Genomic DNA, 15,261 nt, shown 5'->3' with positions numbered 1-15,261 from the left:
AGTTTTATATAAAGTTTTTTTTCCTCAGCCATTTGATAAATAATAATTAATTTTAAACTGGAATAAATTAAACTCCACTTTCAAAAAACTTAAAGAAATCACAGACCTGGTTATTTTCCTTTAGTATAAGCCGAAAGCTCTTTAGTGGACACCAATAATATTTTATATGGGAGAAGAAAAATACCCTGATGCTTAGTTACAAAGACTGAGCATGCAGTGAAATGTCTTTTGCAAGTCTTAGCAGGTTCAGTGGCTGTTGTGTTTTTATCTGATGTGGAAGCAGGATGACTGAGGATTTAAAAAAAGCACAGACACTCATGTAACAGCAGCATGACTGTATGCTGGAATTGGGCATCATTAGGTGAGTTTGACATGAAACAGAAAGGATTCGTGTACCCACATTTTGGGCATTTTTCCTAAAATGGTAGTGACTGCAGACATGATGGGTCTGTGTTGGTATTATGTGGGTGGAAATGTGTTCTACATGTTCTTTGTTATGGCATGTGGGTGAACTTGTAACAGCCCTGAACAAATACAAGAATTGCTGGACCTTAAAAATCATACACAGATTTATTTGAAGTATGTCCATCCACATCTTTAGTTAGATACACTGCATAGATTCTGGGATGTTATCTCACAGGTTGTATAACATGCTGGGCCAACTTGGCATAATTATATTTTTGTTATAAGGCCTTTATCATTTTATGTTTATGTTATTGAATCTTTTTAACAAGCTTAAAAATGTTGATTGTTGATTAAATGCTATAGTCTTACCTCACTTAAAACCACATTATCAACTATTTTGAGTTTTCAATTTGTCTAAAGCAGCTAACCCTTAGTTGGTCCTTAGCAGAATACCACCAACACCAACTGCAAAGTCTCACCCACACATCCTTTTTGCACGTGCTTCAACACAGCATTTCTCAGTGCAGTTAATAATATACTATTTTCAGAAGAAATGTGTATATTATGTTTCTTGGATCTGTTGTATTATTGTGTACAATAAATACTTGTATAATAAATAGCATGTAGTTTAAAATATTTAGACTTATAACTGAAAAACAAATGGGTAAAGAGTAAAAGTAATGAAAAGACCTCTACTGTAGACCTGTCATCTCTTCACAGAGGTTGTTGGGGCTCTGGATACCCAAAAGATTGCGATGGTGTCATGCGGTCGGGGGCATTCGATGGCAGTGAATGAACAGGGTCAACTGTTTGCCTGGGGAGCTGGTGATGGGGGACAGCTGGGACTGGGGACCACAGAGACGACTGTTCGAATTCCCAGGTGCCCGTGTAGTTTATAGGAAGAAGGGTTTAGCCTGGCCACACAGAATTACACATGCCAGTAGGAAAACTTACAGTACTTACCAGCAGCCTAGCACCTACTTGTACAGCGTACATCTGGCCACTGCCACAGCTAAGTGTGTCCATAGAGCGTGCAGACGTAGACAGGTTTATCAGAGCCTATTTGAAAACTGTTAGTCACAGACTTCCTGTAAGTCTTTCACATGCAAATACTGGGAAAATGGGATTTTACTGTAATAAGTGGTTTGCAAAACGTTTTCTAGAATAAGCAATTAGTGCCCTGACAAACAATTTTATTTTTAATAGACAATTTACTGAAAGTTTATGAGGGGAAGAAAGCAGACAAAAGAGACTAAGACTAAATAGATATATCAGAAATATATTTATATCTATATGCTCACAAAATCATTATTAAAAAGAAAGAAAAACTACAGTGACATCTTCATTGTTAATCCATTGGTTACTCAGACTAACCTCAGTGTTATAGTGGAGGAGAAGAAGCCCCATGTAAACATATACTCAGCGAGATAGTTTAATAGTCAGTATTTTGTATGCAGCAGCCTTTCATAATTCAGTTCAACTTAGTTTTATTTATATAGCACCCAGTCACAACAATAGATGCCTCAAGACACTTTGTATTGTAAGAGAAAGACCCTACAGTAATACAGTGAAAATCCCAATAATCAGATCACCCCCTATGAGCAAGCGCTTTTGTGACAGTGGGAAGGAAAAACTCCCTTTTAACAGGAAGAAACCTCAGGCAGAGGCAGGTTCAGGGAGGGGCGGCCATCTGGCTCGACCAGTTGGGGGTAAGGGAAGGATGACATGAGAAAGACACATTGTGGAAGAGCGCAAGAAATTATTAATAACTAATGATTTAATGAAGATTAGTGTAAAAACACATGGTAAGAGAAAAAAAACACTCAGTACATCACGGAAGCCTCCAGCCGACTAGGCCTATTGCAGCATGACTAAGGGAGGATTCAGGATCACTGGATCAAGCCCTAACTATAAGTTTGATTAAAAAGCAAAGTTTTAAGCCTAATCTGAAAAGGAAAGTGGGTGTCTGTCTCCAAAATCCAAACTAGAAGCTGGTTCCACAAAAGAGGGGCCTGAAAGCTGAAGGCTCTTCCTCCCATTCTACTTTTAACTACTCTAGGAATTAAAAGTAAGCCTGCAGTCTGAGAGCAAAGTGCTCTATTGTGGTGATGCGGTACTATGAGGTCTTTAACATAAAATGGGACCCGATTATTATGGATTTAAAAGGGAGCCAGTGAAGAGAAGCCAGTATGGGTGAAATATGCTCTTTCTAGTCCCTGTCAGTACTCGTGACAAAAACTCACTGAAAAGCTGGAAGCTTTTCAGTGAGTTTTTAGGAGATCAATAATTACCATACTGCATCGTAGAAGTAATAAATACTAGTTTTTCAGTATCAATCTGAGAAAGAGATTGCACGAAAGGAAGAAAGCAGTTCTTATATATTTGCTTAGTGTGTGCATTGAAAAACATCCTGGTCAAAATGACTCCAAGGTTCCTCACAGTGTTACTGGAGGCCAAGGTAATCCCATTTAGAGTAAGCATATAGTAACATATTTCTAAGATTTTTTTTTTTTAGGGCCACGTATGCTAACCTTAGTTTGTAGCGGAATTTAGGAATTATAGGTCATCCAGGTCTTTGTCTTTCAGAGATTCCTGCAGTTTCACTAAGTTGTGTGTGTTTTCTGGCTTCATGGATAGATAAAGTTGGGCATCATCTGCATAGGAGTGAAAATATATGTTTTGCCTAAGGCAGGGGTGTCCAACTCCAGTCCTGCGGCTTTTAGATCCATCCCTACTCCAACACAGCTGAATCAAATGATTGGATTACCCCTTCAGCATGCCATCAAGTTTGGCAAAGGCCTGGTAACAAGTCATTCATTTGGTTCAGGTGTGTCGGAAGAAGGAGCGCGACAGTAGCTCTCGAGGACTGGATTTCAACACCCCTCGCCTAAGGGAAGCATGTATAATATAAACAGAACTGGTTCTAGTGTGGAACCTTGTAGAACTCCATAATTCACCTTTGTGTGTAAAGAGGACTCCCAATTAACATGAACAAATTGAAGTGTTATAATTTTACGAAGTTTGTCTGAATTAGATCTCTCTTGTAAATGAGATGTTGAGTCTCAATGGGGCTACCTGTATAAATAAAAGTTAAATAGCAAGTAAAAAGTCTATTAGATAGATGTGAGTCGAACCACCTTGAATAGCTACAGCATGCTCTAATCGCTGTAATTAAATTATGGTCATCGAACCTCATTGCACCGAGGTTTAGAAGAAGCACAGACAGGAATCTACCATCAGTGGCCATAAGAAAACCATCTGTAACCTACACTAAAGCTGTCTCTGCAATCTGATGCATTCTAAAACCTGACTGAAACTTTTAAAATAAACAATTTCTTTGCAGATGATTAGTTAGCTGTTTTACAACTACTCTTTCAAGACTTTTTGAAAAAGGCAGGTTAGGAAGGTTGTGATTGGCCTATAATCAGCTAAGACAATAGACATCAGGTTTGACATTATTTGGAATTCCCAGCCTTTTCATGCATCATCTACTTAAACAAGAAATGTTTTAAATGTGTATTTTTTAGCTTGATAAACAAATGTTTTTGTTTCTTTTTAAATTTATCCTAGGTTGGTCAAAAGACTGTGTGACCATCGCATCTCTCAAGTAATGTGTGGGAATCAGCACTGCATCGCACTTTCTAGAGGTGTGAAAGACAATTTCTTTATAACACCTCATCACTGTTCACGATCTGAATGTTGGATCCCAACTGTGTCCAATCGAGCTGAAATGTATGGCATCAGAAAACCCTCATAAATTCTTAAATTTTAGCTCATCTATCCGCTCGTCCACAGTTCACTAGAAGCGTTAAGCCTTAACAGTATTGGTCAGATCTGAGTGAAACTTGCACATGGTCAAGGCTGTTTTACGAGCAATCACCAGGCAGTAATGATGGAGAACAAGTGTGTGTGTTTATCAATGTAACAACAAAGTGTCAACCATCAGCATCAAGGTTAGCATGACTAGGACTCAAGACATAATATTTTCATTAAAATATGTGATTGCAAAGGGAGGAGAGCATAGTTTGAGAAAATGCAATGGTTTTGCATTATGGGAGATTTTAAATTGACTGTTTTTTGTCCAAAGAAATGTGATCAGATGTTGAACCACAGCTTCTTGGGGCTAAACACACATAGCTTCATGTATTAATACTAACAGGATAATGGGGTCTGTGATTTATCTGTCAGCCTGAAAAGTTGTGTATTTATTTATGTTTGGTGTAAGCTTTGACTTGATTTAAGTTTGGCTATAAATGAAAACATTTGGTGTTGTTGATGTTTTGGCAATATGTAGGTCTGAGCCACACCCTGTAACAGCTCTAAATATAGCCACTCTATAAAACAGACATCTGCCCTGTATTTTGTGTTCATTATTGGTGTTGATGTGAGGTAAAGTTCATGATGTGCGTTTTTCCTCTCAGATGGCCAGCTGTTCACATGGGGCCAGAACACCAGCGGGCAGCTCGGGTTGGGGAAAGGAGAGCCCAGCAAGCTGTTCCCTCATCCTCTAAAGTCTCTGGCAGGAATTCCTTTGGCACAAATAACGGCAGGAGGAGACCACAGTTTTGCCCTCTCATTGTCTGGAGCTGTATTTGGCTGGGGCAAAAACAGAGCTGGACAACTGGGCCTTAATGATAAACAAGGTAATAATCACCTGGTTAGAAAGAACAGCGACTGTTATATGATATAATGCAGAGTGTAGAGCTTCATGCAAATTATATAAATCTTTACGTAATATTGTGTCTCACATTTTTATCAATTTATTCGCGCTTGGAAAAAAAAAAAGGTTTTCACAGTACTCCACATGGTGTTGTGAAAAACTAAGTACACCTGTACTCTTTTGATAATATTTTAGAGGTTAAGTAACAGCTAGGTACTATTAATAATTAATAATGACTGTCAAGTGTGAGTACCGCTATCAAAGCAGACGTTTTGGCACTTTCTGATCTGAAGCATTCACGTCTTAACACAATGCCACAATCTTCCCTGGAAAGGACGTCTCAGCAAATTCAAACTGAGCAATACATAGAGAAACTGCAAAAAACCCAGCAGCTACATCTCAGACTCTAGAGGCCTCTATTAGCAGGTAATTGTAAAGTTCATGATGGTACAAATAGAAAAAATCTGAACAAGTGTGGCTTATTTGTAGGGGTGGGGGGGAAAAATCGATACTGTGTAGTATTGTGATATTTTGTTTGCTAATAATGTATCGATACAGGGACAGCAGAAATCGATATTTTGTTACAAAAAAGTTTTTGTGGACTGGAACTCTGACTTCAGAGCATGTTGATCCTTTTTCTGAGCAAGAATCCTGACATTCCTTCACTGTCCAAATGTGTGTAACTTTTTTTTTTTGGCAGCAATAAACATGACAGTTTACTTATTTTAATTTAAGACATGTTTTATTTTAATTAAGTTTAAAACTTTTTTATTTAATGTAAAATTATATTTTGTTTTAATTTACTTTCAAATTCTTCAGTTGCTGAAGGGGCTGCATAGTTTTCATAAATTTCAAAGTTCAGAATAGCTATAATTGTACCAGATAGTTGCATTCAGTTAAGTTGGACTAGACTGTAATACAAACCGTTCAGTTTGTCAACAATAAAACTGACTGAAATGAGAGACTGAGTGTGAGACTTTGATATTAGATAAAATAAATATTGATAAAGTTTACCTTTATGTACAGAATCTGAATATCGCAAAATATTTAAAAAAAATTGCAATAATATCGTATCGTGCGTTAAGTATTGTGATAATATCGTATCGTGGGATGTATGGTGATTCCCACCTCTACTTATTTGGAAGGGTTACCAGGAGGAAGCCTGTTCTCTCTAAAAATAACATGACAGCACAGCTTAGGTTTGAAAAGTTGCATCTGAGAAAATTGCAAGACTTCTTGAATAAAGTCCTTTGGACAGATGAGGCCGTTGGGGTGGCTGTAGTTTAGGAGGTAGAGCAGGTCATCTACTAATAGGAAGCTTCTATTTCTATTGTGTCTCTGAATGTCACATAGAAAGCACTTAAGCATAGAATGGATGTGAATGTGTGAATGAGGCATGTTGTATAAAGTGCTTTAGTGGTCAGCTAGAGGAGAAAAGCACTATATAAGAACTAGTTCATTTACCATTTATCATTATGCCAACGTGCAGATGTTTGGCCATAATGCACAGCACCATTTGGAAAAATTAAACACAGCATGTCAGCATAAACGCCTCATACCATCTGTCAGCACGGTGGTGGAGGGGTGATGATTTGGGCACTTGGAGTCATGGAGTTGACCATGAACTCCTCCGGATACCAAAGTGTTGTAGAGTCAAACTTTAGATGTCTACCTGACATTTAAAGTTTGGCCAATACTGGGTCAGGCCACAGGACAACAGCAGCAAATCTACCGCAAAACGGTATTGTTGCCATTGTTTGTGGAACAATGGCAACGAGCTTGATCGCTCTCACGCTCATTTTTTGTTTTATGAGTAGTTAGAGGTCACCATTTTGGAGAAGAGATCTATTTATTAACATTTCATGGAAATGATCCTCAATATTAAATAATTAAATAATTTAATTAATTAACATATCCACGTTTAGTTTAGTTGCCATTATGGTGCTAAATCAGAATGCAAAAGTTTAAGTGTTTTCCAGCATCTTCTTAATTTGAGTGGACTCATCTGGTTGAAGTGTTTAACAGTGTGGACTTGCTCTTGTGTTGTCGCCTTCCACAGATCGTGCCGTCCCATGCCACATCAAATTTTTGAGATCTCAGAAAGTTGTTTACATCAGCTGTGGAGATGAACATACAGCAGCCTTGACAAAGGTATGATTTATGTTTAACTGTGTTGTACATGCTTTACATATGGATGTTTAATTTTGGCCATTTCTAGTAACAGATATTATGCAACCAGATATTATAAAGTCTTGTTTTGTTAGGTCGTTCTTGTTTAGCTGCCATAAAAATTGGTGCAAGAGATTTATATTATTTTACACAACACTCTGTTAATACAGAGTTAAAAACTGAGTCTTATTCCAACCACACGGTCTAACCCCATCTTATCTTAATCTACCACCTAATGTGTGCCATAAGTGTTTTAGTGCAAGACTATGCATAAAGTTTCCCTCTTAAATGGAAAAAAGCACGGAAAAGGTCAGTGTGTTTACTCTTCCTGGCAGGATGGCGGCTTGTTTACGTTTGGTGATGGCTCGTGGGGTCAGCTGGGTCACGGCTCCACCAATAGTGAGCTTTTACCTAGACGAGTGCTGGAGCTCATGGGCACCGAGGTGTCCCAAATCACCTGTGGCAGGTACTGTCTCTGATAAACCTACAGAGGGCTTTTGTTGGTTATACCCATACGATCTCATGGAACCAAGTAAAACAACACTGGAGTAAAGTCTATGTTTATGAAGCTTAAACTTTTTTTTGACTCTCAAAAAGCCGCAGTTTTAACTCTCTTGTACGGTGTGTGTTTTTTTGTTTATTTTGTTTTAGTATTTTCTCCACACCTGATGGGAAAGGAATACTGAAAAGACTTATAGAAAGTTACCTTGTCCCTTAAATGTTAATAGCTTTGATTGTTTTGCTTCCAGCCACAGACATTTGTTGCATCTTTTTTTTGCTCAGTTATTTCTTTTATCCTCTTGACCGTTAGAACAAAACTTCTCTTTGAGAATCCAAATTAAAAAAATATATAAACATTAGTAATAATTAAAAAATATCTGCTGCAAAAACAACTGATCTAAACTGAACATGTTAAATCAGAGAGCTGTAAGGTACCTTTGATAATGTTAACTGCATATCTAATGCTGTAAATGTGTAACTATCAAAGTGGTAAATTTACTTTTTTGAGTTTCTTCATTTCGTGGTTTTTCCTTTTGCCAGGCACCACACGTTGGCGTTCGTGCCTTCCTCTGGCGTGGTATATGCGTTTGGTTGTAACAGCCATGGCCAGCTGGGAACAGGAATACTGGGGGATGCCAGAAGCCCATTTCCTGTCAAGGCCAGTTTCCTGACTGGAAAATTCCATAGAAGAGGTAAGCAGAGGACTTGCCGATCAGTCCCTATATGCTTGTGACCGAATGCCTTTTTAAAAGTGCCTCATTCCCACTTCTCACGTTTGTTAGACATGTTTCCTGTTTGTGCCTTTACTGGTAACTGCAGTGGAAATCCAGGCAGGCAGCTGTGAATGTTACAGTTTTATTTGGCCTAACCATTATGGTCCTGGGAACCTTGTTTCCGATTTTTTCCTTGAAGACAATGGAGAACTTTGAGAGAATTTACAATTTACGAAGTCTTAAAACAGAAAGAACAGACTGATAACGATACAGTGGGCTTTGTTAGTGTCCAGCTAGACTCTGCTGCTTCACTGTCTTGCGGAGGTATTTCTGATTTGGCTCCAGTTGCTGTTGCCAAAACAACCAAGAGGATAGTTGGTATTCAGCCAAAACAGCTTGTATTTGCACAGCAGTGTCTTCTGTTGGATTTACCAGAAATCATCCTGCAATCTGCTTGTAATGTAGGCTAGGGGGTGTGAGTCACAGCAGAGATTTAAAATATATATATATATTGTAAGGAGACTGCAAGAACACAATTTATTCTGCCATGTATATCAAATTGAAATAGCACAAAGAAGAGCTTTTGAGCCAAATGCTTTATGATTGCTTTATGCTTCCACAGTGTATTATTCTTTATCCTTCATTACTGTGTATCATCTTTTTTCTCAAGGTGAGGAATCTTTACAGACACATGCAGTTTAAAGTGATTTAAAGTGTGAAATATATATATTTTATTCCCTGTTATTATGTTCAGTGTCTATCTCTTTTTTATGTTTCTTAATTAGAATCAAAACAGTATACCGTGACCAAAATCATCTGTGGAGGAGACCATAGCTTCTTATTGTACTCTAATGAGCAGGTATGTGATTTCATAAAGATTAATACTAAAATATCACATTTTTTAAAATTAAAAATATATACTTACTTCCAGTTTTACCATTGTTATTGTTTGTTTGAATTTTCATGAATTACATAAATGCTTTGTTATTTATTTTCATGTTAAAAATATAGAGAAATGTGAAACTGAAAATCAAAGATGTACTCTAAAAACCATCAGGAATTAAAAAATGATTAACCGTATGTGACACACATATGCTTCTTAGTTTCCTGCAGCACGCTGTATAATTCTAAGCAATCACATCCAAAAACTCCAAGCAATCATGTCTGTGTTACTTAGGTTTAGTGTTTCACCACAGGGTGGCGTTAATGTCTCAGCTTTAACCAGGTCAGTTGATGGAACTCTGTATTTGGAGCCTTTATCTGGTTAAAAAAATGTAACTTTCAAGCAAACTGTCAGGAACGTAGGCTGATAAAGATGTAAAGCGCTTAGCCAAAACATTTCCATCTCAGGCGTGGCCTCTTTATTTTGTCGACGCAACCCAGATCAAACTTTCCCACACAGACTGCAAAGGACCAAAGCAAAGTCTTCCGTGTTTGTAACAGTGGTGTTATGTGTTCTCTGTCTTCCCCTCTACAGACCTCTGTCCCCTCGGAAGACTTCAGAGTGATTAATATTGGCAAAAGTCTCTCACCAATCAATTATGAAAGTTTGAATTCGTTGAGGCTGAAACTGATGTACAACACAGACTCTAGCATCACAAAGTAAGCCAACGATAAAAGGGTATTGTGTCAGATATTTTAGATTATAAGATAGAATGTAGACTCATATATAATTGGTTTACACAAATACACACAGAGCTTAATTCACTTTAATCACTGGAAAGTCTCCCCCGTTACATTTTCATTGTAATGTGTGTTTCGTTTACAGTGACGTCATAGTTCAGCTGTCGTCGACGGCGTGCTGGAATGCCAGCTTCTTGGACCAAAGGTGCATAGACCTCACCTGCATCAATATGAGAAATACACAAATAGTGCAGTCAGGACTTGTTTTATATTGGAGCACGGTTGCATGTATTAATGCAAAAACCTTCAGTGGAAGACAAAACACCACTGAGCTTACATTTTTCTAAGAGCTTTTCTAAAAGCTTACAGTGCTAAGAGTATTAGTGAATCTACATAGACAAGATATTTTTTCTTTAGAAAAGGTACTTCATATAAATTAGATTTTGCTACTTTTACTTAAGTCAGACTTGTAATTTTATTTTCACCTTTAAGAAAAAGAAGTCAGTGTTGACCTTGAGGAGGAAACATTTAACAGTTAATAAGATATAGCACCAAAATGCGAAGTGTAAAGAAGAGCTGAAATAATTAATTAAGAGGTGATAAAAATGTTTAAGTTCCCACCTTAACAGATATTTTATTCTTCGTTCTCCGTCACTGTCTGTGTTATTATTAGAAGAAGTGTTTGATTTCTGCAGGTTGAAAATGTGACAATGATTTATGTTAGACAGGCACGACATATTTAAAATAGTTAGTACAATTATGTGCTGCACGTGTGCTACGTCTGTATCGCTACTGTGCTGAGCCAAAAATAGCACATGCTCAGGATATTTGGCCTTGGTTCAGGCAGGTGACAGATGGCACAAACTGCAGTCGCGCTCGACATCAAAATTGCAGTTTTTCCACTGAATGCTGCCACAGAAACTCTCCCAGTATTTTAGGACAAAAAAGGGCACCACAGTCCCCAACAAAGGTTTAAAAAAAAAAAGGAAACAAGAAGGATCTGTTAGCGTTTTATTAGTACAGATTCATCACAGAGTAACTTCTTAAGCCCTTCAGGTGTGTGCCATAAATGAAGGAAACGCATGCCGTGTGATCAACTCACAAAGATGTACTTTCTCTGTCAAATACCCTCAAATCAATGCATATCATCTTATCCAGCTGATTGTCAGGCCTGGGAAAGATGCTATCTGTTTGGTTAGCGAGATCTGTGCGAGTCCATCAACCTGTGTGTTGACATCATGATGTATGTAGGACAAACTAATCAGCAGATACTTATCGCGTCCTGGGAATGAGTTGTAGAGGTCACCGGGTTGGAAAAAAAGGCCTCACAGACACATGCGTGAAAAATGAATCTTTCAAAAACTGAAATGCCACAGGAGGTAAAACAAATAGTAACATCCATCATAAAGTAAGTAAGTAGTGCATATGAAATACAGGAGGACAGACTTGTACTAATTGTCTGACTAAATGGAAATAAATGTTAGTTTCTGCCTTAGTTAATAACATGAAAACCTTCCCAAAAATGTAGCCATAAAAACTGTATTTGTATCTCCTTTTATTAGGTACAGCTGTGGGATTTGCTGCAGTTGTTCAGAGCACATCCATGCACAGGAAGTATTAGCATCACAGTTGGGACCCAAAACTGCTCAGATGGTGCTTTAAGCTCAGAGAGTTCTCTGAATTTAATGGGTCATTGCTGTGACTCAGTAGTTTTGTAGCACAAACCGCTGCACCATCTGCAGCACTGTTTGCTCTTTGACAAACAGTCTCCACAGGATCACGTCTAATCTGACTGAGTGGTAAATGGTAAATGGCCTGCATTTGTATAGCGCTTTACTCAGTCCCTAAGGACCCCAAAGCGCTTTACACTACAGTCATTCACCCATTCACACAATTGCAATGGCAAGCTACGTTGTAGCCACAGCTGCCCTGGGGCGCACTGACAGAGGCGAGGCTGCTGGACACTGGCGCCACCAGGCCCTCTGACCACCACCAGTAGGCAAACACGGGGTTAGTATCTTGCCCAAGGATATTTGGCATGCAGCCAGGAGGCAGCCTGGGATCGAACCACCGACCTTCTGATTAGTGGCTGACCTGCTCTGCCACCTGAGCTACAGTGCTGTAAATAGTTGCCATTAGGGATCAGTCCACTGTGTCAGTCAGTATTTGTCTTGTTGTGCCTATAGGGAAGGAAGATGGCATTTACAGATAGCTAAATCTTTAATGCTCAGTGTCAGTGATATGTTGAGGGTTGTTTAAGGCGAAGCAGCGAGTGTGTTTATCAACTGGTTCTCACTCTCGTCATCTCCCAGGCAGAAGAAGAGATCTGCTTAGGGATAGACATAAATACATTTAGGCTGCATGTATACTTAACCATTGCTTATATTGCAGTGAGTATTATCACACCTACCTAAAGGTGACTCACAGCTGACTTGCTGGATGACAGCTTGGAGTAGACCTGTGTTTAATCCAAAGCAACTTTCCATCAAAGCTTTATCACGAATTCCCTGAATATGAGCTCTGTTTTTTATCCTTTGCTGAGATCTCACTTATATCTTTCTTTATCTGCTTTCTCTCAGTGATGATACCCATTTCAAAACCAACCCAAAGATCCCAGGCATCGATCTCAACTCTGTCAGAATGCTGTTTGAGACTCTGAGCAAACCAGCTTTCTCTGAACTCATGGAGCAGGTACTGCTTCTAACCTCCAAACCCAGTTTACTGTATGTCTCTAAGGACACATGGTGCATGTGTTTGATAATGGCTCCTGTTGTTGTCTGACTTTCTTTATCTGACCAGAAGCATGAATAATAATGTGTATGTGTTAGTCCCCATAGGGAAATAGTTCCTCTGCATTTAACCCATTCACCCAGTGAAGCAGTGGGCAGCCACCAATGCAGCGCCCGGGGAGCAGTGTGTAGGGACGGTACCTTGCTCAGGGGTACCTCAGGGTAGCCGTTCAGTGGAGTTGAACCCCCGACCTTCCGATCATGGGGCCACCACTCTACCTACTGAGCTATCCCTTGTATACTAAAGAAAATAGCATACATGTTTTGGTTTACTCTAATCACCTAATCAATTACCTTTTAAGCTATTACACATAAAGTGGATTCATAAGCAATGAATGTAATGTAACTGTCACCAGACAAAGCTGGTGAGAGCTGTGAAAGATTTAGTGTCAAACAGTTAATCTCAGGAATTGAAGGAGTTCTGCGTGAATCCTAATGAACCCCTGTGCCTCTGGCTGTAGATGTTGCTGCTGAAAATCAGCTGCTCACTCCAAATTAAAACCTCATTGTTTGTATGTAGGTCACCAACGTCTAAATCCATAGTGATTTTCATAGAAATTGGTATCAATGAATGTGATAGAAAGTGATTTTTGTCTGAAACGCTTTGTGTTTTGGCTCCTTAATGATGCAGGTTTAATACATGCAGGGTTTGCTTTGTAACCATTCATTTGGTGGAATAAAAAAAGAAAAAAAAAGATAATCCATGTTTTGAAAGTAAATCAAGTTCTGCCACAGATCCATGGCACAAAATGGAGAACTGGTTGACGACTCCTAACATTGGCGCACTAATGTTATGTTTGGGACTGAAGTGGCCTCAGTCTGATTGATGCAGGCTGAGGCCTCTTTCCCCAACCACTAAATAACCTCTTGCAAAATTTAGCAACTGACGTTTTATCGCTGCTGCCTCGTTCATCCAGCTTGTTTGGAAATATAAAAATATCCCATCACATTCAGCTTGTTTTTTCTTCTTTTTTTTTTAAAAACAGTAAAACCCTAATAATTCTCTGACTGCATTTTGTCTCTAACATGAATCTTCTTTCTCTGAGCAGTGTAACTAAACAGAGGGTGTAATGTCTGCATCCTCTCTCTCTTGTTTAGGCCACCAAGAGTTTTGAGAGCCTGCTGATCCCTCAGCTGCCACGCTCCCCTCCTGATGTCGAGGCCATGAGGATCTACCTCATCTTGTCAGAGTACCCGGCCCTGCAGGACTCCAAAAACTACATCCGCCTCACTATACCCCTAGCAATGGCTATTCTGCGGCTAGATGCCAACCCCAGCAAAGTATTGGGTATTACATTTGCACGACCACACTGAATACAGTTTTTCATTCAGATTTGACTTTGGGAGATAACTGAGAACTGTGAAGCTCAGCAACTCTGTGCTATGTCCCACCATGTTAAGCTTACGCTGATGTTTAGAATATATCGGTATCCTCGTCCATATCTGTGCTACGTGTCCTTCGTCAGCAACAGATAAAAAAACACCACCCGGACAACAATATTTTCACAGCATCTTCAAACATTAGAGCCTGGCTCATATGGATTTTTGAACTCACTACTGATATTTGAGGAAAACTAGGGGTTTTAACAGAGGTAAAGGTCAGTTACTAGCCCGTCTGCTAGTTTAGTCTTCACTCTGTGGCCACATGAATCAGTTTAATAATAATAATGTTTGTTTTTTTTCTTGGGGGGTCTTGAAAATTACTTTCGTGCATTTATTTTAAATATTTGGATGATATTTCATAAAATGTTGTTGACACTTTCAAAGATATTCATAGTGCTGCTGCAATAATACAGACAAGTGACAAAAGCGCTCTGGAGAAAGGTTTGTTCACCTCTGCACATGTGACCGACTGCTGCGTAAAACTGTTCATGCATGTCTGGTCTACGCCACACAAACATACATTCACTGGCCATTTTATTAGTTACACCTTAGACCCCTTTTTGCTATCAGAACTGCTTTAATACTTCATGGCATCGATTTAACAAGGTGCTGGAAACATTCCTCAGATTTTGGTTCTCATTGACACAGTAATGTCACACAGTTTCAGCAGATTTGTCCATGATGAAAATCTCTCATTCCATCACATCGCAAATGTGCTCTGAGATTTGGACTGTGGAGTCCATTTGAGTGCAGCGAACTCACTGCTATGATCAAAAACGATGAGATGATTTGACATTTGTGACGTGGTGCGTTATCCTGCTGCTTCCTCAGAAGGGACAGTACACTGTGTCATAAAGGGATGGACATTATCAGCAACAGTATTCAGGTATGCTGTGGGCTTTAAACTATGCTCAAATGGTGCTAACTGTCCCACAGTGTGCCAAGAAAATGTGCCCCACACCACCAGCCTGAACTGTCATTACAAGGCAGGATGGAGCCACGATTTCATGTTGTTCAT

General features: G+C 39.0%; 1 protein-coding gene across 5 annotated transcripts in view; it reads left to right on the top strand.

Annotated features, from left to right (window-relative positions):
• The window catches only part of herc3 (HECT and RLD domain containing E3 ubiquitin protein ligase 3), a 36,338-nt gene that overhangs the window by 5,498 nt on the left and 15,579 nt on the right, over positions 1–15,261 (top strand). For 3 of the 5 annotated variants that reach the window (XM_085459067.1, XM_085459066.1, XM_085459070.1), the window contains exons 3-13: positions 1,126–1,285; positions 3,976–4,052; positions 4,827–5,048; positions 7,125–7,216; positions 7,570–7,700; positions 8,276–8,427; positions 9,234–9,307; positions 9,926–10,050; positions 10,217–10,276; positions 12,651–12,762; positions 13,959–14,148. In XM_085459067.1, the coding sequence (XP_085315193.1) occupies positions 1,126–1,285; positions 3,976–4,052; positions 4,827–5,048; positions 7,125–7,216; positions 7,570–7,700; positions 8,276–8,427; positions 9,234–9,307; positions 9,926–10,050; positions 10,217–10,276; positions 12,651–12,762; positions 13,959–14,148 (1,395 nt within the window). The remainder of the gene's footprint in view (positions 1–1,125; positions 1,286–3,975; positions 4,053–4,826; positions 5,049–7,124; positions 7,217–7,569; positions 7,701–8,275; positions 8,428–9,233; positions 9,308–9,925; positions 10,051–10,216; positions 10,277–12,650; positions 12,763–13,958; positions 14,149–15,261) is intronic. The other 2 variants (XM_085459069.1, XM_085459068.1) reach the window with 2 other exon arrangements.

Source organism: Copadichromis virginalis, linkage group LG6 (genome assembly GCF_057382275.1).
Source record: "Copadichromis virginalis isolate Kocher_CV1m ecotype Utaka linkage group LG6, C_Virginalis_male_GT1.1, whole genome shotgun sequence".
NCBI lineage: Eukaryota > Metazoa > Chordata > Actinopteri > Cichliformes > Cichlidae > Copadichromis > Copadichromis virginalis.
The sequence above is the reverse complement of the archived record's forward strand: the minus strand, read 5'-3'. Positions and strand labels throughout refer to the sequence as shown.